This window comes from Castanea sativa, chromosome 2 (genome assembly GCF_040712315.1).
Source record: "Castanea sativa cultivar Marrone di Chiusa Pesio chromosome 2, ASM4071231v1".
Taxonomy (NCBI): domain Eukaryota; kingdom Viridiplantae; phylum Streptophyta; class Magnoliopsida; order Fagales; family Fagaceae; genus Castanea; species Castanea sativa.
In genome coordinates, this window is record NC_134014.1 from 16,901,760 (window position 1) to 16,926,032 (window position 24,273).

Consider the following 24,273-nt stretch of genomic DNA (forward strand, 5'->3'; position numbering starts at 1 on the left):
AAGCTTTAGCTAGTAAGTTGAGCATTTACCTAATTTCAGTGGTAATTACCATTGAAATTATAATGTAGAAAATGTAAATATATTGATCTACTAAAGAACTTCAAAATCCGCAATGAAAGTCATAATCTATTGTTCAATGGCTTGTGCCACTTAAAAGAGACCTTGGACAACTTATTTATTATTCCCATTTAGGCGTACATTCTAAAATCTCCCAAATTCTAAAAGAGATCTTAGAAAAACATAGTTTGTATCGCATATAAAACATACGCAGCAAGAAATTAACGGATCTACTTCATTCGCAATAGATAACATGTATTATGTAAGTTTCAGAATTTAAGAATAAGAGAGCGTACCTTGGTGTGGTGAAATTCAAAATCAAAGATTAAAAGTACTTGAAAACACTTTTAATCTTCACTCCAATTTCACTTCCGCTCAAGAAGTGTGATCTCTTAATCAGTTTACACGTATGTGTTCAAGGGAGAATAAGAGAGTCGCTTACACTCACATACACACCATTTCGTTCCACACAAAAGTGCATTATTATAATTCTATATATTTCTCTCCTTATATATAACTGATTATCTAATTGGGCTAGTTTTTTGAGTCATTCCAATTGGGCTTTAGTATGTGACTTGAAGTTGGACTAAAAGGGAACAAATAAGGCTCTAGCTCCAATGGATCTTGAGCTTTTTTGTCAACTCTTGACAAGTCCAAAGTTACCATTAATTATATTTAATACCACTATATAAATATAATTGCATTCTAGGCCTTATTATTAAATTATATCCCCAGATTTTATTATACATGCAACACCTTCATTAAAATATTCGTAGTGATACAAAACCATGAATGTTGACTGTCACTTTGAAGATTACTACATCTTAATCCTTAAGTACTTGGCTTAATCCTTTAATTTATTCATTATATATTTATGAAATCCAATTTCATAAATATATACTTTAGTAACTTCTTACTAAAGTGGTTAGGTCTAACATTATGAATAACTAAACCCATTAAACTAATCTCAAGAGAATATTTTATATTTCCGTCAAGAGATTATGAATTCCATCTTGAGAATATAAGTTTCATCAATACTAAATGCGGTTGCCCAACATACTGAGATTTTGATCGTGACTTTAGATTTCACTCTTGATATATCAAAGTAACCTACACTTTATGATCAGATTCATTATTCTCTCAGGACTAAGAGTTGATGTAAATAGAAGTCGTGAGATTTATTATTCATTTGACAGTAGTTAGGAGAATAATAAATCTCACAGCGGTCCAGTTCAATATGTCTTAACTCTTAAAACATATCAAAATATTAACTAGAAGTCTTCACTTCTATGATCAAGACAAATCATCTTAGTTAATATGTTATAGTCTTCGCAGATGAAATGCCCTATTTCATCACCTACTACGAACCAAAATTCTGAGTTTACAAAGAACTTGTGATTTATATATTTTGTAACTAAATCACATAAATCATATACTAGGCATTTCATGGACTATATGATAATGTCCAAATATTCATGTTACCATTATTTTTAAATAATAACAAAATAACTTTATTAATCGTAACATTAAGTTTACATAATATCATACATAGCATCATACAATATGATTTAAAGGACATGTATCTTAACACCTTTTGTCATCATTTCTTCAAGAATCGGATAACTCATAATTAGAATGAAGAATGAAAGGAAAACTTGTCCAAACATCTCCACCAAACTCTTCTCAATTAGTACTCTTCTTAGCCCATAGAAGAAGCAAACAATGTTTAATATGACCAGTAATAACAAGGGGACCCTGAACATGGCAGCCCCTTCAAAATCAAATTCACCTTTTTCATATTTCTCAAACTTTTCTTTGTCAATGGCTTTATTTGTTAAGCTTAAATTCACCTTCTTTTTGCCTAAACACTTCATGATGGCATCCAGAACTCCAAATAACATCCCACAAATTGACTTTATCATCCAAATTCTTTGTTCATTCCACCAAGTCTTAATTGAGCCTTCACTTGAGAGGACCTCATATAAGTGCTGGAAAAGGGAGGACATGTAAATTGCTACAAACACAGCAAACCATGGGTCTGAAACCTGTAATAACAATCAAGAAGAATATGTTAGATTCAAGAGGCACACTTTAGGACTCGTACCGTATAAGAGAAGAATTATACAATTTTATCCCTCATGGATAATCTTAGAGATAGTGGCTATTTCCTATTGGCCTTTAGTTTAGAGGCCTGTGGTAAGGGTATATTGAAAAACTTCAATTTACCAGGCTAGGGTTTCTTTGGAGGACCATATAGTCATTGCAAACCCTTTATTTCTCACGGGATTAGGGTTTCTTTTGGGGTACCATAAAGTCATTGTAAACCTTTTATTTTTCAATAGTAAAAATTTTCCTCATTCAATCTTATGATGTAGGTGATTGCTAAATGACGTAAATCGCTACGTTAATTTTATCTCTTTCCTCTATTTTTTAGCAATTGCTAAGATTTGAAATTTAAAAGTAATAATCCATTGGCAACCCTAGTTAACATTACTTGATGTTTTTGGTATGAAAATGTATATACATTTTGTAAAAAATAACAACACAAATCCTAGTAATATAATTTTCAAACAAACTTTAACATGTCAAAGGACTTATGTATATATATGGAACAGGACTTTGATAATATATATAGTTTACCTTAGGGTACAAAGGAATGCCATCCAAGAGGCACACTTGAGGAACCGTGCCATATAAGAGAAGAGCGACAGAGAGAAGGGATAAGAAAGTGAAGTATCCATAACACATGCTTTGAAGAACGGACATTCTTGAAACCCCATATGTAAGAGGACTGAATTTCGAGAGCCCAACCTGTACCAAATTGGAGTTCCACTTCATAAGCTGAACCATGACATCCTTCATATCAATGGTGGTGCACCCTAAGAAACATGGTCTCTTGGGGTAAAGATACACTGATATCCACCCCTTGCAGTGCAAAAGATACCCTGTGAATGTACTCTCCAACAAACAATCATACGAGAATCCTATCTGTATCCAAGGGAAACCAAACCACATTAATGTCATATATATATATGTACAACTTGAATAGACTTTGAGAAACATATAATTAATAATTCATTAGTTCATTAATTATTAGATGATACTAGCCTCTTTTCCCCATTCTGTGTTTGCTTCAAATGCACAATTAGCTAAGAGTCTGGACTCTTCTAAAATTGCATCCCTTGAATCGTCCTTCTTGGCTACAAATTTTTCATTATTGCCCTTTAGCGAGTATATGAACTTGCTGGAAGTACCAAAATTCTGTTCAGGCTCAGAGAGAAACATATCTGCCATTAGAAGCGGAAAAAAAAAAAAGAAGAAAACAAAAAATAAACCTGCAAAATGAGTGTCATTCAAAATTTCAATACAACTAAGCTACCTCAAGAAAACTTTACTATACCTTCTTGATTAGGTTTCCCATATAATGCCTTCCTTTTCAAGTAAAAGCCAGTTCCAGAGAGTAATGGCCCTCTTAGCCCATCCATGCCTTGCCACTTTGTCTAAGTTGGATAAAAAACATGTAATATATAAGTTAACATGACAAGTGAAATTAGGATAATACAAATCTTACTACATAACTTTTATAAACTAATTAATAATTATATGTCATCAATCACGAAAAACTAATTCAAATACTTATATATTTTGAGATCCTTCGATTATGCATATTGTCACATTAGTTTGTAAAGGTTATATAATAAATTTGTAGCATTTTTATTTTCCTAATGTGAAACAAGAAGTCTTAATGACACAATAAATTTCACAATTCTTTTTTCACAACGGCTAGGGTAGCAAGTTGTGGTCAATGTAAAGCAAAAATAATGTCAACGATAACCTCATGTAAAAGTGGAGTTGTACTAATCATAATTTGCCACCTTAATAAGTCGTAGAAAATTTCTGGTAAAATTTGTTATTTCTATAACATTGCCCAATATGAAAACCTATTTCTCAATAATTTGAATTGGCTTAAGACACACATGCAAAACATAATGGTTTTTCATTCACCTTGTAAGCAGATCTTGCTTGACCATCATATATGTCATTCTTGCTAATATTGTAGAAAATTTGAGGGTATTGAACAAAGGCAAGTGAGTGAGATAACTGGGAGTCAAGATGGAAGCACATTGCTTGGCGAGCAGATGTAGGATCATTGCAGTACATGTCACAGTCTAGCACCAATAAGTAAGGGCCATTGCTGATTACTCCAGAAACTCGAAGCTGCAGTTGTACTATTATTTGTATTTAACTATATGCCAAAGAAATAGAGATAGTTTACTTACCAAGGTGTTGAGGGCTCCGGCTTTAAAACGATGAGGGCATGATGGTCTTCTTTCCCGAGAGACATAGACAAGAAGAGGCATATGATTTTGGTCCTCAACGTCCTCTTCGTTGTTTTTGTTGTCATATATTATCTAAAAAAATAAACCAATTTCCAAAGTTAACTTATCCTATATTTAAAATTGAAGCATTACTACTTTTAAAGATAATTTTGGTTTAATTTTCATAATGTTTAAACCAACCGTAATTTTTGTCCTTGTCTTTTTTTTTTAACATATGTTAATGATATTGTCAAGATAATACAAAGAAGAATAGAAAGGTTCGGGACAAACTACAAGATCAAGAGAAAAAGAAAGTTCATAACTCTACTTAAACGACAATGAGCAGAATTTGTATGTTTGTTTTTATTTTATCCTATACGACATGTAGTTTTGCATTATTGTGTATAGCTTTAGTAATTGGCATGTGCACAGCACGTGGGTGGTTGTTACTTCTGTTAGTTAGGCTTGGAGGGTAGTTGGTTAGTTCCCTCTGTTTTCCCTTCCTCGTGTGTATATATATATATAGAGCACTGTAATTCTTTTTCATTTTAATGCAATACAGAAATTCATCAATTCCAGATTCTTCTTTCTTTGTTTTCCTAATAGATATTAGTTATAGATAATCTTTTATTTTATACTAAGTTCATTAAGTAACACATACATCACACAGATATATTCCCAATGATTAACATATTCTTATAATTTATTAAGTTCGTTGTCATATAATCACACATGAATCACACATATTTGTATGCTTTCCATTTCAAAGTAAAATGAAGAGTCTTCATTTAAACATGATTCAAAGTGAAATAAATATAGGGTCTAAATTATGCCAAATCACTTAAAAGTTTATAATTTAAACTAATAGTAATTAAATGTGATGCCCCTAATTTGATTGGATGTTGATAAAGTTTTTGTTGTTTTGGTATATAATGAGTCCCACATCAGAAACATACTGAGTTGATCTAGGTTTTATTAACTGTTAGGTTTTAAATTTGTATAGTTTTATTGGCAAACATGTGAACACAAACTTGTCTAGTTATAACTCATATTCTTTATAAGACTGGTTAGACAATACTCAAGGTACACTTCAGAGTGCAAGATTCAATTGTTACTAGACTAGTCCCTTTTAGGAAATAGCGCAAATATGACTTACATTTTTCAATAGTCTTTTTTGCGTTTTGTTTATTTCTTGTAAGAAATTAACGTCATGTAATTTGTTCATCCTAACATTTACTGAAGACAATAGTTAAAATGTGGAAGAGGTATAAAGATATTGGGGGATGTGTATTCTTTTTACGTGTCAATTTAGAGGAAATTCGTGTCTGCTTCTTTCCTTAATTTTGTTTCATTTTCTTAGATATGAGATGTATGAGAAAATTTGAATGAACATTGAAAATTTATTTCACAACAGAGTTAGTAAAAAGGTAACCTGCTTGATTATTATTGTCATTCAAGCTATATATATATAGCAACCTCAAGGACTTCATAAATTTGCAAGACATAGATTACTTATTGGAGCAATTTTTGGGGCTTTGGCCAAACTTCTAGAGATCCTCTGCCTAGTACCCCTAGTATAGTTTGAAAAGATTTCTGGATCGTCCACCAAGCATGTTTCACTAGTCACAAACTTAGGAATAGATAACACTAAGCAAGGATCAGAATTTGGAAATCTAGTACAAAACCGGAAAATGACCTAAATATAATTGATCCTCTTTTTTATCTTTTAAATTTCGTGTTAATTTTGAATGTTTTGTTGCATACCTCGACGTGTGGAGGACGGTCTGGCACAACTATGTTGTTTTCATCTTTGCCACCAACTTTCTCAACTTTTCCCTTGAATTCATCGTATTTGGCCTGCATAGGTGATAATATCATTCAACACTATTACTTTTTCTGAAATTTTGATAATATGTCTTACAGAAATTAGAACATATTATCAAAGTTTAACACTATTTGGCCTGCATAGATTAACTACTTGGCCTGCATAGATTATATATATGTGATCTTATGAGATTAGTATTGCACAAACAGTTTTAAAGAGCAAAAACAGATTAGCAACATACAAGTACACAAAAAGAACTTAGGGGAGACTAAATGCATCTAGGAGACTGAATGCGATCAAACCATCTGCTTACAAGTACACTATCTTTTTTGGTTAAGGCTTCATTCTATATCTTGTACTTTGCTCAGTTGTATCAGTGTGCCTTATCATGGAGAGAAGAAACTAAAAAAAAACCCTCACAATACGCAGGGACCCTGGTGAGCATACAATATCTATCACCAACATAAGTACCCAAATAGGGGGTTAAAATAAAGGAATAAACAACAAAATATATATGCACTGCAACCAAATGTGCACCCCACCTTGATTTTCTCCTCCTCTATCCTGAACTCATCACTCCGAAGAAGCTGCTCATCATCAGCAAATGATGAGAAATAAGCCCCAGGGCACCTTGACTTAATCCCATATTTCTTACAAAATGGTAGCCATGACTTAGCAAAAGAGCATGCTTCTTTTATAGCATACAATGTAATGTAAGAACCCCCATCATCTGAAAGATACACTGAGAGCTTCTCGGGCGGGTAATCTAGTGCCAAGGCCGATAAAACAGTGTTCATCATTTCTATTGTAGGCTCTTTTTTTGGGTCCAGTGTGCATACAAACACATCAAGCCCCGGTAATTCAATGTCTCCAGGTATATTCTCTGGGATAGCAGAACGCGACACTGGGCGCCACCTGAAGGCTTGAATAAGAATCCAAATGATGGTGAGGATGAGCTCGGAGGTGGAGATGAGGGACCATGCTAATGTGGGAACATTTTTTTCATGGAAAAGACGGGTGGTCCTGTAGTAAAGTAGGAATAGTATGGCTGTGAAGTGGAGGAAAATGTGAATTCTGTTAATGGCTGCATGGGGTTGCTGAACTCTGCAAGTGTGGAGAGAAAGGGTAGCCATTTTCTTAATTCTTGTTCAACCCTTGTGCATTAGTTTACAAAGGCATAAACTGGTTGCTACTTATTGGCATGTTAATGTTGAGAATTGTTGTTTTATTTTTAGGGCTAATTACAACTTACCCTCCTGTAGTTTGACCGAAATTTAAGTTGCTTACCCATGGTTTGAAATTTGACACTTTACTTATCTAAGATTAGCTTAGTTAGGATTCTGTTACTTACCTCTGTTAAAAATAGGGCTACAGCGTGTGGTTGTTAAAAAATGCATTCTTTTGTTTCTTTAAAAAAAATAACAATTTTTTTACGAGGTCTTTTCTTTGAAAGAATAATAAAAAAAAAAAGTTCAATTTTTAAAATTTTAACATTCAACATTTTCCAACGTTTAATAGAGCAGAGGTGATGTCATAAAGGAGAATAAAACTATATCATAGTGACAATAAATGGGTTAAAGTTTTGTTAAGATCCTTGTAATTCTATAATAATACTATCTGGTCTTTGAAATATTAAATAAAGTACAATTTGCATTCCTTTTTAAGTGTCTAAAATTCTCAACTTTGTAAGACAATTTCTAATTTTATTCTATTCGTCTTCAAAAATGCATATAGTTATATAATATAAATATAAAAAATGATATTTAGTTAAAACGCATAATGTTAAGAAGTTATTAAAGAATAATAAAATTAAAAAGTTCAAAATAAATATTAAATCGATAATATTCATAGGATGTTTGTTCAGTCAATTTTCAAAAAAATTATATTTTAATATATGATATTAAAGTATTGTCTTCTAAACAATGAAATATAATCCTCTCCAATTCAAGTACTCTCTATTTTACTCAAGCCATAAGCCTTAGATGTTGGTTCTGCTTAATCCCTTCATGGTTTTCCTTTTTAATACGAAGGTCATGTATGCACTAGCTAGCTAGGTCATATGGTCCTCGTCCATAAAGAATGCAAATTATCTGCTACACTTTTTATGTTCCATTTTATGCTCCATCAATCGTAACTTACCATGTATTGGTTTGATTTTTCTTATAAAATAACCAAAATTAATGTAAAAAAAAAATTAAACACATGACATAACATGATTAGTAAAGAACAAAGTGAGACATAAAAAATAGGACAGAAGAATTACATTTCGTGCATAGGCACCCTAAAAGAAAAAAGACAAGCTTATTTCATTTTTAATTTCCCTACTGTAATTTTGTTTGGCCCCCATTTATTGTGAAAGAAACATGAATTATCACTTGCATTTCACTACAAAAAAGATTGCTATTAGCGATGGCCAAAGTTCATCATAACAACACAAAAAACCGTTGCAGATTAGTATTGCCGACGGTAAAAGGCCGTCGACAGCCGTCGGAAAAAGCCTTGTCCGTAATACCATATTATCAACGAGACTGTTGCTAACACTTATTTTTGACAGCACAACTCCGTCGTAATTACTTGATAACTGCCGTCGTAGATTCAACTTCATACGAGGAAGTTAGACAACCAAATACCTTTTGTGATGACCTTTGGCCGTCGTTAATGCATAGTTTTGACGACAAAATGCCGTCGTAGTTATTTCATTTGTCATCGACAATACCACTTAATATGAGGAAGTCGTATGACCAAATACTTTCTACAACGAGCTAAGGCCGTTGTTAATACCTTTTTTTGACGACTAAAAGCCATCGTAATTACTTGGTTTGTCGTCGACAATGTAACTTCATACGAGGAAGTCAGACGACCAAATACTTTCTATGACGAACTAAGGCCGTTGTTAATGCCCTTGTTTTGACGAATAAAAGTTGTTGTAAGTACTTGGTTTGTCGTCGAAAATAACTTTTGTAATGAACTATAGTCATCGTTAATGTAGTTTTTCAATGACTAAAGCCATCGTAAAATAATTGGTTTGTCGTCAACAATACATTATCAATGTGACCATTTACCTTTTTCAATGAACTTTGATCGTTATTGAAAACTATTTACCACGTCACTAATACATTATTTGCAACAAAATAACTTTGTCAATAATAAAAGAGAGATCAGTTCTAATATTTTAATTGCGAGGAAACATAAAACTCCCAGAAGTTTCTCAATTCAAATAACAAGCACAAATCCATAATTGTCCAAATCTATAAAGTGCATAATGCAATAAAAAAATTATTAAAACGTCTAAAAAATAGAATAAAAAATATTAAAATGTCTACATGAAAGATATAATATCCTTTGCCAAACTTGAAAACATAAATATTGGAAGATCAATCATCATCTGAGTCAGTATTCTCCTTCTGAGAGTCATCAGAGTCATCTTCCTCCTTAGAGTCATATCCTGTGTTTTCGTCCACATTTCAATTTCCTTCTCCAGCATTGGTCTGTAATATTTTGATTAAACTAAATAAGTATACAAAAAAATTATTACTATGAAAATTATATTTACAATACATAATAAAGATAATGAAACGTATTAATTTAACAACATCAACAATAATCCCCACAATGAATAACAATGGTATTATCAACATCAAAGAATACAGGATCCTTACTAACAAGAACCTTGTAGTTCTCTTGTGAATGAGAACTTCAAAGAATAAATTTTCCACCATTGATCACATTAATAACATTTTCATAACAAACACTACAAATCATGTACTTTGCATGGATAGGTAAAGAGATACTAATTTAAATAACATTTTTTAATCTAAATTTAGTGATCCAAATAATTGCAATCTATAACGAGCAACTTTACAACTTATTTCAACAACCTCAAGAAAATAGCAAAAAATATGAATGTTGATTATACTGAAAAATATATAAATATACTTGTGTAGTAGGTTCTTGCATAAAATTAAAGCCCATCTTTTTCAAAGCATTTGCTATCATACGAGGCATTTCCTCTTTATTTTGATATATTTTTCCCTGAAATTCCATTTTCCCAGCAGAATTTTTATCCTCTACTTCTTTAAAACAAAGCTCAAAATCCTCCTTTTCTTTTAAGCAATTTGCTTGACATCGCTTACTACACTAGCTAGATGAACTTGGGCCATGCATATCACTAGGCTTGACACCGGCACCCATGCCAAGCACACGACCACGAGTAGGAGGTCTAGTCACTTCGAAGAATATTTGACTGTCATTAACAATCTCATGTTGAGATGCAACCTCTGATTTCGTTGCATCCATTTTTTCCTAAAACAACATTGTTGGGTTCTAAGACTTCAAGTTTAAATGTATTAGAACTTTAATTTGTAATGTTGGCAAACCATGCTCAAAATTTTTATCCTTGGTTTAGTCTTGCTCAAAGTATGTTTAAGTGTAAAGTTGGAATCGAGTGTACTGCAGGGTTTACTGTATAAATCTGCCTAGCTTGATCGATCAAAAATTAGACTTGATCGATCGAAGCTCGTGCAGATTGTTTTTCTGCAGAATTTTCCAACTTATCCTAAGCCCGTTATACGTGTAGAGTTTTATGTTTTGTCTTAAGTATAAAAAGGAAAACCTTAGCCACGTTTTTGAGTTGCTCTTTATGCTGTGTGTGTGAATCTCTTGTGAGATCTAAAGGTGTTTGCATTCACATACATTTAGAGTTATCAAGATCTAGATTGATTTAAAGAGCTTGGTGATCAATTTAGTTGTAGATTCAAGAGTTTAAAGATATACAAGCGGGAGTGCTTGTACTTGCTGGGAATCCAAGAAAGAAGTAGTCCGTGGACTCGGAGCTGTCACGTGGTCGTGGTAGTAAGTTTCCTACTCGAGGTAGCAATAGGATGTTAGTGGTCTAAGTCGCTATTGTGTAAACTTCAATTCTTTCATAGTGGATTTGTTTTACCTTGAGGATAGCTAGGTTAAATCCTCCACAGGTTTTTTGCCGGTTTGGTTTTCTTGGGTCATCATATCGTTGTATTCTTTATTTTCTGCACTTTACAATGATATGATTTATATGTGTTAACCTAGATCTACATAATTTACCTAAGTTAATCACTTGACTAAATAACTAGGTTAATCTGGTTGTGTTTTAAGGGGTCAAAAACTGTACAAGTGGTATCAGAGTTAGTTAGCTCTTGTGTTTAGATCCTTTGATCTAAGAGTTGGTCCTTGACCCCTTTTGTCATGGAACACGGTCACTCTCTTGTAATCCCACTTCACTTTGATGGGAATAACTATGCTTATAGGAAAGTAAGGATGAAAGCATTCCTGAAATCTATTGATGAGAGAGTCTGAAACTCCGTTGAATACGGATGGGAGAAGCCCACTACTCCAGTGAGTGAGTGGTAAATTTCTCAGAAAGAAGCAGCCGCTTTTAATAGTAAAGCTATGAATGCTATTTTTAATGCTGTTTCCATGGAGGAATTCAAGAGAATCTCTAATGTTGAGGTTGCGCACACTGCATGGAATATTCTCTAAACTGTGCATAAAGGCACAAAGGCAGTTAAGATCAATAAGCTGCAACAGTTAAGCACTAGATTTGAAAGTATTAGGATGTTTGATGATGAAACTTTTGATGAATTTTATGCTAAGCTTAATGATATTGTTAATTCTGCTTATAATTTGGGTGAAATCTATGATCAACCAAAAATTGTTAGGAAGATACTTAGATCTTTAACTGAAGATTTTAGACCCAAAGTAACTGCCATCATTGAAAGCAAGGATGTGGACTCCATCCCTGTTGATGAACTTGTAGAATCTCTTCAGTCCTATGAGTTGGACCTACCTAAGACTAGCAAATCCAAATCAATGGCTCTTAAGTCTATTGATGATGTTGATATAAGTGGATTTGATGATAAGCTCTCAGCTACAGAGATTGTCTATCTTGCCAAGAACTTTAGAAACTTTCTTAGGAACAACAACAGAAGGGCAAAAGGTAAAAACAATGCTGAACCTAGAAATTTTAGGAGAAATGAACCCACTAAGGTGAACAATAATGAGAAACTTAAAGAAAAAGTAGGTCAACCTTCAAATAATTCTATAGGTCAACAATGTTTTGGTTGTCAAGGGTTTGGTCATGTGAAATCTGAATGTCCAACATTCTTGAGGTCTAAGGGTAAGGCTATGGCTGTAACCCTTAGTAATGATGAAGTTTCTGACAATGAGTCTGGTAGTGATGAGGATGGAAACTTCATTTCCTTCACTGCTACTACTGTAGTTGATGAAAATGTTGTTGTTGAGGAGAACCCTTCTAATGGGGAACTATCTGAGAATGCAGATTTACAAGAAGTCTACAATAAGCTTTGTAAAGTTGCTGGAAAGGATGCTATGAGTGTTGATCTAGGCTTAAAGAAAATTGCATCTCTAGAACTTGATAAAAAAAATTTGCTTGTAAAACTGTTTGATGCTAATCAATTGTTGAATAATGTGAAGACTGAGAACATGCTTTTACTTGATAAAGTTAAGAATTTGGAACATGAATTATCTGTTGCTAGAGAACAAACTAATAGATTTGCTAGTTCCAAACTTGATCATATGCTGAGTGTTCAAAAGTCTCCTTTAGACAAAATTGGCTTAGGTTTTGTAGAAAACATCTAAGTTCTTGAAACACATTCCACAAACTTTGTTCCTTCTTCTGAGCCCCCTGTGAGTGAGGTTGTCAAACCTGTAGAAGTTACATCTCCTAGGAAGATTAGGGTTGATCTTCAAGAGTCTAAACCTAAGACTTCTAATCCTCCTAAGGGCAAGTTGCATGATAGACCTACATGGGTTTGTCATTTTTGTGGAAAGTCTGAGCACATTCGTCCAAGCTGTTTTAAGTTGCAAGCTGCTAAGCGAGCAAATAAACCAAAAGTACCTGTGCCTTAAGCACAAGATCCTATGGTACTTATTGATAAGTTGGTAAAGGCTTTAAACCTTTATTCTAATCCTGGAGTTGCTCAAAATTCTAATTTGAATAATAACTCCAATGCTAAAGTCGCATCTAAAAAGTTTTGGATGCAAAAGGCTCGATCTAATTAAGTCTTTCTAACATGGTCCTTGTGCTTCATCTCTCTTCTCTTTGTGACTATTGTTCTTTGTTGTTTTTTTTTTCTTTGTTTATCTAGGATTTGCATCGCATAACATTCATGCATTTCATTCTAGGTTGTTTTTGTTATTTCTTTTCAAAAAAATAAAAAAAAGGAAAGGAAAAGGAAAACAAAATGTGTTTTGCATTATTTTTCTTGGATTTGAAATCAAGGTTGGCCAATTTACTTTTACATAACATGTCAGTGTACCTTGTTTCGCTTGGATGAGCTTATTCTGTTGCACTTTACTAGTTTGAGCTTTGTAGTGCATGTCGTGTGTGAAGATGTTTATAGTTTTTGATCACTTTGTCTTGATCTTGAAGTCACATGTCTTTGATTTTCGGACTTGATCTTAATGAGAAAGGCATATATAACCATCTCACCACTGTTTACTAGCTAATCATGAACACCTTAGTGCATATCGTAAGATTTTGTGCTCGAGAAAGGGTAGCACATGCACAAAAAGAACATAAGGTGTAACCTCGGTTAAAATGCTAAATTGGTGTGTACATTATTGGATTATAATTAAATCAATCAAATAAAATTGGTGTACATTATCCTGGCTATCTTTTTAATAAGTTTCTGATCAAATAAAATTGGTGGGTACATTATGAGTCAAAATCAAGAAACTTACATGATTGCAAGCTTTTATTCTAGGAGATGTGAGAGTTATATGATGTAACTCTTTAGGTGATAGTCTCTTTCAAAATTATGTGATGAATTTTGGAGAAATTGTGCTCGATTACTATTCACATATCACCTCACATGTATCTCAAGCTTTTGCTAGTTGCACACACTACAAAAGTTACTCTTTGCTAAACTTTGTACATGTTATTGTGTGTGATTTTGTTTTGGCCATCCAAGATTGAAACTTCCTTGAGTTTATATGCAAAATGTGTTTGAAGTTTGAGAATTTAAGGATAATTGATTGAAAATCTTAATTTTGGGAGATCTGGGTTTAATATAAGTGTTTTTGAAAAGTATTTCATTTCATACTCATGAATTTTATTCATAAAATTCTATGCTTTAAGGAGTTTCTACATAAAATTGCTCTGTTTTTCAAAAAATTGTTTTTTCCAGATTTTCGATCGATCGAACCTGTTTCTCTACTGATCGAAATTACAATTAAAATTTTGGTTTGCCTCTGACCGTTTCGATCGCTGCTTGATTGACTCTCGATCAATCGAATGTAATTTTTGATCAATCGAATCTAATTTTCGATCAAACAAAAATCGCATAGAAAGTTTTTTAAAAACCTTTTGCTTTGCACGTGTTCATCACTTTTTCAACTTTTTCAAAAGCTTTTCTCTCTCTCTCTCTTCGATCGGTCAAAGAGTCAGATCAAATTTTTGTCGTTTTCCCTCACAATTTTTGCAAGGTTTTTGTCTTCTAAGGCCAGTAAGACCTTTTTGCCCTTCCTTTTTCATTTGTTTTCATATTTTATGCATTTTTGTCATGCATATTGAGCATATTTCGAACCTATGAAAATTTGGGGTTTTTGTTGCTTTAAGTCTTTTCTTTGGGAATTGATCAATGGGTTTTTGTTATGGAACAATATAAAACTGATCTTTGTGCATTAATTTGATCAATTTGATGTTTTGGAAAAATTGGAAATTTCTAAGGCTTGAAACTATTCGATTTGGGGTTTTTGTTCAATTGAGCTTATTTTGATGAAATTGGCTTGTTAGATTGGTTGATTTGATCATTATTTTGTGACATATATTTTGTGTAATGATCAATTTGGTCAATTTGTTGGATTTTTTAAAGTGGGTTTTTCAAAATTTGGGGTTTTTGGTATAAACTCTATGCTTAAGCCAATTTTGTGATTTCAAAGTAAAATTGAACTTATTATCATTGCATTATGGCATGTATCATGTGTTGATATTCTTCATGCATCATCTAGATTGTTATTTTGTGTATTTTTTGTGCTAACTTGCAATCTGCCCTTGGGTTTTTCTTGTTTTTTTGTCTTTTGTCTCTTGTCTGTCTCTCCTTTCTGCTCTTTAGCATCATGACTAGGAAGACTAGAGCTAATAGGAAAGTCTCCTTTTCTTCTGCTCCTTCCTTTGAGAGTGATAGGTTTCTAAGTGAGAAAAACCAAGAAACATATGAGACTTTAAACCTTTTTAGAAACGTTTGGGCTGAGAGAAAGGTTCTTTTAGATGAGCTTGGCCCTGAGATTAGGAGAAACTTTGAGTGTAGGAGTTGGTTACCATTGATGGACATTTCTCATCCCCCTCCGGCTACCTTGATCAAAGTGTTCTACTTGAACCTCGCTATCCACTCCTATGATTCCAACACTCTTGTGAGAAGTTGGATACAGGGTGACGAGTACACCATTACTCCTTCGGTAGTGGTTGTTGCTCTTGGGGTGCCACTAGTCTAGCATCCTATTTATCCTTACGATGAGTCTCCTCCCCTTGATGACATTATGTCATACATTACTGGTACTTCTATCTGGTGGGGTTCTGATCCTCGGATCATGTCTGCTGAGTTAACCGAGATTCATTACCTTTTCTTTCGGATTGCTTGTCATTGTTTGTGGCCTATCTCTCATTTGCACACCATTCCTATAGAGAGATGTGTGTTTTTGTATGCCCTTGTCACCGATGCTCCTATGAGCTTTCCCCATCTCTTCATTCGTTCTTTGATTGAGGTTCATCGGAGTAGTTTTGTTTCTCATGCTTTTTTCTTTTCGGTTTTTATTCATCGGTTCCTTTTACACTTAGGTTTAGAAGACTTTCTCGCGTCTGAGCCTGTTCATATAGTTGCTCCTTCAGGTGCCACCTTTCTTAGGCAGAGGGCTGCTCAGATGAGAGCAAGCTTTAAACGCCCTAGGGTTGAGACTTCTGGTGTCGCACCTCCTCCTCCCTCTTCTACAAGTGATACTTCTGCGGAGGCGTCTGTTAATCCGACTGCTGCTTCTGCTGTTATTGCTGTTCCTCCACCTTCTACTTTGGATGATTCAGACATTCGTCATATGTTAGAGACTGTCATGACCGTTCAGGTAGCTCATGGTCAGCTTTTGGTGGACATGCTTGATGAGCTTCGTGCTTTGCGAGCGGATTTGGAGAGTATTAGACGATCACCTCCGCCACTTCTTTTTGATGATGAATGCCCTTTAGCAATTTGTCACAAAAAGGGGGAGTACATATGTAGAGGAGTTTTTGTTGTTAGGGGGAGATTTTGTTGGTATGGAGCTATGGAGCTTTAGATTATATCTAGGTGCTTCATTCTGTATTTACCTTTTTTGGCTCATGATGTTTTTTGTTTGGGTTGTCCATGATAGGGGGAGATACTTTGATTATATATGTCTCTTGTTTCACATTGTTTATTGATTTATATTTATGAGGTTATTCATGATATATGTCTTTATTTTGTGTTATGTGAAATCAAGAAGTTAATTTTTTGTTTACTTGTATTTTCCACACATGCGTTTATGTGTTTATTAAGTGTTATAGGAATATACAAGTTGATTCAGTCGTGTTGTTGTCTACACTTGCAACTGATAGATAGTGGTTAGGTTGATTTTTTTTTTGTTGGGTTGTTTTTGTAACTTTGAGCATTTTGGTTAAGTTTTGTGTTTTGTCACAGATTGCCAAAGGGGGAGTTTGTTGGGTTCTAAGACTCTTGATTTAAATGTATTAGAACTTCAATTTGTAATATTGGCAAACCATGCTCAAAACGTTTATCCTTGGTTTTCTCTTGCTTAAAGTATGTTTAAGTGTAAAGTTGGAATCGAGTGTATTGTAGGGTTTACTGTGTAAATCTGTCTGGCTCGATTGATCAAAAATTAGATTCGATCGATCGAAGCTCATGCAGATTGTTTTTCTGCAGAATTTTCCAACTCAGCCCAAGCTCGTTGTACGTGTAGGGTTTTATGTTTTGTCTTAAGTATAAAAGGGAAAACCCTAGCCACATTTATGGGTTGCTCTTTATGCTGTGTGTGTGAATCTCTTGTGAGATCTAGAGGTGTTTGCCTTCACATACACTTAGGGTTATCAAGATCTAGATTGATTTCAAGAGCTTGGTTATCAATTCAGTTGCAGATTCAAGAGCTTAAAGATATACAAACAAGATTGCTTGTGCTTGCTGGGAATCCAAGAAAGACGTAGTCCATGGACTTGGAGCTATCACGTGGTTGTGGTAGTAAGTTTCATACTCGAGGTAGCAATAGGATGTTAGTGGTCTAAGTCACTATTGTGTAAACTTCAATTCTTTCATAGTGGATTTGTTTTACTTTGAGGATAGCTAGGTTAAATCCTCCCCAGGTTTTTTACCGATTTGGTTTTTCTGGGTTATCATATCTTTGTGTTCTTTATTTTCCGCACTTTACAATGACATGATTTATAGGTGTTAACCTAGATCTGCATAATTTACCTAAGTTAATCACTTGGCTAAATAACTAGGTTAATTTGGTTGTTTTAAGGGGTCTGAAACAGTACAAACATTTATTCCGTTATTACATATATACAAACTTTAAATTCAATATGACATTTTAAAATAATAATAGTAGTAATATTAACATACATATAATTTTTGTGCTTTTTCACTGGCAAAAGTAACACCATCCTTTTTCATATGCATCAACCTCAAACATTCAATTGGGCTTGGTTTGCATCCATTCTTCTCCTCCTATGACCATTTTAAAAGGAAAATCATAAGATAGATCAATTCAATATACGAACTAATGTTATAAAAATTTAACATGGCAATTTTATCATACCAATTCTTTTCAACGCTTAGCCATTGGTACAGAACCTGTAGTCACAATGATAGCTTGATTTTCTTTGCGATTTCTTTTGTTTCTATCACTCTTTTCCTGGTTACATGAAAAAAAATACACTAAATGAGTTAATTTTTAAACACTTGCTTCTAAGAAAGATTTTAGAAAAAAATTTATTAAAAAATACTATTAATAAAGTTCATTTTATAATCACCTCCCACTTGCGATTATTCGATTTGTTGCACATCTCTTTCCAAATAGTTGGAGTTACATCATCTGGGGGATGCTTGTGCCATTCATCTCAAGGAATTTTATTTTGTACACATTCTTTTCTAAGGTGCCACATCCAATCAGGATAGTGTCGTTTGACATGCTCATCAAATACCTCCCTCTCAAGAACTAAGTCATCTATCTCAAATTGTGCTTCTTTGTATAACTCATAAAGCATATTTAGTTGTTCTTTAAGGTATTTTGTAAAAGTTATCCATGGCCCAGTAATCTTTTGGTGGAACTTAATAGTAATCTCTTGGGGTATTTTCTTTTCTATGAATCTAATAAAATGAAAAAAAAACACAAAGCATGTAAAATATTACATATAAATGAAATGTAAGCACTAAAAAATAAATGATGAAATTAACCAAAAAATAATGAAAAAAGACCTTCTCTCATGTATCTCACACTTGCTATTATGACCTGGAGAAACACCCTTAGCCTTTCCCCGACCTCTTTTCTTTTGTACAGTAGATCCTACCAATAATGGAATAAGTAAAAATAAATAAATAAGCTTTAAGCATACAATTGGTATATTAGCATATAAAATTTAGGAAAATATTAAGTATTACCTTCGCTACCCCCATTAATCACACTATTAGAAGAAACAAGTGCTTCATTAGTTGGAGACTCAAATGATGAAGGTGCAACTTGTGATTGACTAACACTATCACCTTTATCTCTCGCTTGTTTTATAGCTCACTTCTTACCTTTCTATGCCATTCACTTATAACGTAGTTAAAAAGAAAGCCACATCTTTGATAAGTTGTAATTATTTAGTCAACAAAAACATAATTAAAACCAAGGACCATATTAGAAATATCAATACAAAGATAAAAATAATTTGTGATAGATAAAATTATTATAAAAGTTAAAAACTAAAAAACTAAATTAACAACACCACCTTTGAATATATTGTAAACTAACTAACATGAAATGCTTAATCAAATTTTAGAGGTCCACTAATTTAATTAAATAATTATATACAAATAACATGCATAGCTTCAACAAATTGCCAAAGTTTAGCCAAAAAAAAATGCTAAAGTTACTTTTACTGGTACACTTATATTATTATATATCCACAATAAAAATACCATTATTATAATACTATTATTACAGCTTCAACAAATACTTATATTATTGAAAAGTGGTCAATAGTACTATTCTAGTCTTCCCTTATAGTTTCACAGACAAAAAATTAGTCAAACAGTATACTAATCCAATATTATATTATTATATCAACACAAATACACAAACACCCACCATTATTCAAATATATTTTTTTAATAAAAAAATTTCAGCCATTCATTCATTATCTTTTTGGCTCAGCACCCAACCATCCACTATCACTTTATCTCTATCCAGTGGATTCATTTAACCAGAACGTGCAGTATAACTTAAAACTGTACAAAAAAAAAAGTGCAAACAAAGAGAGTGAGAGAGAGTAAGTGATACCAATGGCTCAGCAAGGCAATTGGATTCTGGCAAGTATGGAGAACGATGGTGTAGAGACAAACAAAGATATTAATGGCGCAAGAGAGTAACTGTAAGACAGAGTTGCGTTTTTTATTTTTTTGGTTTTTGTACTGGGAATTAGGGATTTGTTGAGGAAGACAGATTTGGGCCTTTTTTTTTTTTGTTTTTGTAATTAGGGATATGTTTACCTAAAAGGAATTTCGTATATTTTTGGGTTTTTTAACCTTTTATTTTTTTTTATCGAGAAGATGGGTTTGTTCACATTGTTGTACCAACTTTATTTTAGTTTTTGAATTTTTTTTGACAAATTTATAAGGGTCAATCATAAAATTTTAAATATAATTTTTTTTTTTTTGGGATGATCTAGTTTTTAAATTTTTTGCTGCCAAATTCTAAATTTTGAGAGGGTGGGGGAAGGAGAGAGGGAGTGGCGGTAAATAAAATTTTAACCTATGTTGCAATTTTATTCCATCTCAAATAGGAAGTTTCAAAAGTCAGGGAAATATAATAACCTTAATATTGAGTAGGTGGATTCTATGCGAAAATATAACCTCAATATTTTTTTTTAAAAAAAATAATAATTTTCTGTATTTTCTTTGGCAAAACCACCCCATTTGAAGGGAAAAAACATTTTTCACTTGAAATCTCATTAACCAATTTTTTTTAAATTAATAATAAAAATGTTGTAAACTAACTTGCTCTCAATTTTCCAAAATTATTATTTTATAAATAAAATTTACTGATTTAAAATTTTAATTAAAGTTTTCTAAAAAAAAAAAAATAATTAAAGAGTATTTGAAATATTCTTCCAATCCAACGATCAGAGTTTGGATTTGAGTCTAGAGCATTATGGACATGTGTTGTTGTACCAACATACCAAGAAATTTTGATTGGTTACGCTCTTCTTATCCCACTATTTCAATATAATGGTCAAATTTGACTTTTGACTTTGACAATTTAAAACTTGAAACAAATAAAGGTATGAAAGTCAAAAAAACCTTAAAACACTGGCCAATACTCAAAACCCACTTAAAACCTCCTTGATCAACCTAATTTTATCAAATCCAGTGGTCTTGTAACAAACTTTGAATTTAACCAAAGATTGACCAAGTTTAATAGACTTTAACGAAGTTTCACAATATTTGATTACTCTGTTCTTGCAATCTAACCGTCTGATTGTCACTGTCATTTGCAAAATCAAATATTTCACCACATTCTACTAGTTCAACGGTCAAATTTTGGATCTCCATCTGGTTGCATGATGAACATGTGTTGTTGTACCCACCTAACTAGGAAACTTTAATGAACCCCATTGACACAATCTGACCATCTAAAATGGAGGAAATACGCCATTAACCCCATTGACACAATCCCCACTCTTTCAATATAATGGTCAAACTTTGAATATTAGTTTGGCGCATGATGGATGCATGTCTTTAATTAAAGAGTATTTGAAATATTCTTCCAATCCAACGGTTGGATTTTGGATTTGAGTCTAGAGCATTATGGACATGTGTTGTTGTACCAACACACCAAGAAATTTTGATTGGTCACGTTCTTCTAATCCAACCATTTGATTGAGCTCAAAATTCATCAAAACCAATATTTTATCCTACTTTTTCAATCCAATGGTCAAATTTTAAATCTAATTATGGCACAAGATGGATGCGAGTCATATCCACCTATAATGAAACTTCAATCACCAAAAATATCCACTACACTGATAAAAACATGAAAACCAAGAAAATCTTAAAACATTGATCAATATTCAAAACCCACTTAAAACCTCCTTGAACATTTGATCAAATCCAGTGGTCTTAGAACCAACTTTGAATTTTGACCAAAGATTGACCAAGTTTAATAGACTTTGACGAAGTTTCGCAAGATTTTTGACTACTCTGTTTCACAATCTAATTGTCTTATTATCACTATAATTTACAAACACAAATATTTCACCACTTTCTACCAATCCAATGGTCAGATTTTGGATCTCCATCTGGTTTCATGATGGACACATGTTGTTGTACCCACCTATTGGGAAACTTTGATTAACCCGTTGACACATTCCGACCATTTAAATTTTTTGAAATACGCCATCAAAGCTAGGAAATGACCGAAATACCCATAAACTTCTAAAGTGACGAAAGTGCCGCTAAAAACTTCAAAATGATCAAAATACTTTTACTTCTAAAATGACCAAAATAGCCCTCATGTACTTGGAGTGTCTTTTCAGATTTTTTTTTTTTTTTTTTTGCTATTTTCAAAATCAAGACAAAATTCTAGAGTTTTAAGATAAAATTGAGGAAAATTTACCATTCAAAGTAAATAATCATTTTTTACGGCCATATGTATGTTGGAAATCACTTTTATTGTGACAAATTTACCTTACCGTCATTAATACCTTTTTTTCTTATGAAAATTTTAACTATTAACGACGACCACAACGTTTGTCGCAAATAACAATGCAATATATAGTGATGGAAAAAACCATAAAACACATGAAAAATAAGGGCATGATTTCTCCCAATTAAAAAAGGCGTAAATACACTTTTGGTCCCTACATTTTGAGCCAATTCCCACTTTGGACCCAAAATTGATTTCACTAATAATGTCGTCCCTAAAAAATGAAAATAATTTTTAATTTGGTTCTTGCTGTCAACACTTTAACAGAAAAATCCTACATGGCTAACGGAGTGTATAAGTGGCATGTTAGATGCTGACGTGGCTAATAATTCAATAATAAAAATACCTCGTTAGCATCCATGTTAGCATTTAAATTAATAAAAAATGCCAAGTCAGAACAAATTAAAAATAAACATTAAACTAATTAAAATATTAAAAAACAATTAAAAACAAATATTTGAATTGTTAAAAGTTATTAAATTATTAAGGGGGTGTTTAGCAAGCTATTTTAAACACATTTTCACACATTTTAAACAACATTACACACATTTTCTCACACTTTTTCACCCACACGTATATCAAGAACACCCAAACAACATAACTTAAACTACTCTCCCAAACACCTCCTAAAATGTCAAAGCTAATAAAATAAAATGATTAAATTAAAAAAGTTATTTTCATTCTTCTCACTCTCTTCTCTCTCTCTGCGCCGATTCACATTCTCCCTCTCTTTGATCTTTCTCCCCCAGCCAATTCTTTTTTTTTTTTTTTGATGAACTCTCCCAGCCGATTAAATGCATTGAAATGGGGTTTTGTGGACTAAGTTCTCAAGATCGACCATGGAGTTTTATGGATCAGTGGAGGTGAAGGATCAGTTTGGGGTGGTGGGTCGGTTTGGATTCGTGGGTTGTGGATTTATGGGTGTGTTGTGCTGTAGTGAAACCCAAGACCAGTGGTAGTGGTGGTTACAAAGGATCGGTTTGGGGTGGTGGGTTGGTTTATTTGTGGATTATGGATTTGTGGGTGTGTTGTGTTGCTGTGAAACCCCAGACCGGTGGTGGTGGTGGTTCCAAATGATCGATGGTTGTGCTGGCTATGTTGTTGTGATGGTCCCCATGGCAAAGCCTCAGGTGCAAAGCCTAGATCGGTCCTCACGGTGAAGCCCAGATTGTTTCTAATGGCGAAACCTCAAGTAGTGGGTGTTGTGAAGCCTCAAGTAGTGGGTTTGTGGGTGTTGTGAAGCCCAAGTTAGTCCCCACGGTGAAGCCACATCATTACCTTTCCTCCATTCTGCTATATTGAGAACTTTGATGGGTATTTGGGAAAGAGATGGTTTTGGATAATAATTTTGGTTGAATATATAATTGACTTTTGTGGAAGAATTTGGATACAAATTTTGGAATATTATGGGTTTCTATTCTTTTGTTCTTGTGTTTGAATATTCTGAGTTGTTGTTCTTACGTGTTCATGATCAAGATGAACACTTATCTTAATTGATTTTATTTTTAATTTTGTTTTTTCTCTCTTTTTTTTTATTAAAACTGATAAATTATTATTTTTTAATTTTGAAACTTACGTGAAGTTGAGGTGGAATTTTTAAAAATTAAATAAAATATTTTATTATTAAATTATTAGCCACGTCAGCATCTAACATGCCACTTATGCAGTCCATCAGCCACGTTGGATTTTTCTGTTAAGGTGTTGACAACAAGGACTAACTTAAAAATGATTTTCATTTTTTAGGGACAACATTAGTAGTGAAATCAATTTTGGGACCAAAGTGGGAATTGGCTCAAAATATAAGGACCAAAAGTGTATTTACCCTAAAAAAATTACCAATTTCAATGGCGTAGGTCCATCGCAAATATTATTTATTGGGAGGGATCCAATTACATTACTAATACATTCTTTCTTTTAATGCAAATCCATAATTTTCCAAATCTAAAAAGTGCATAATGCAATAAAAAATAGGCGTAAATACACTTTTAGTCCCTACATTTTGGCGTTTTTTTTATTTTAGTCTCTACATTTTATTTTTACCACTTTTAGTCCCTAAACCAATTAGCGCGTCTCATTTTAGTCCTTCCGTCA

The 24,273-nt window shown here is 33.1% G+C and overlaps 1 protein-coding gene across 1 annotated transcript; it reads right to left on the reverse strand.

Moving 5' to 3' along the window:
* Positions 1–1,625: 1,625 nt before the first annotated feature.
* Positions 1,626–7,334, reverse strand: LOC142624961 (quillaic acid 3-O-glycosyltransferase CSL1-like). Its single transcript, XM_075798680.1, has 8 exons — positions 6,744–7,334; positions 6,141–6,233; positions 4,338–4,469; positions 4,063–4,275; positions 3,458–3,557; positions 3,166–3,344; positions 2,698–3,045; positions 1,626–2,102 (listed from the first exon to the last, which is right to left on the reverse strand). Exons 1-8 carry the CDS (start codon positions 7,332–7,334, stop codon positions 1,626–1,628), a joined length of 2,133 nt encoding a protein of 710 aa, XP_075654795.1.
* Between the last annotated feature and the right edge of the window lie 16,939 nt (positions 7,335–24,273).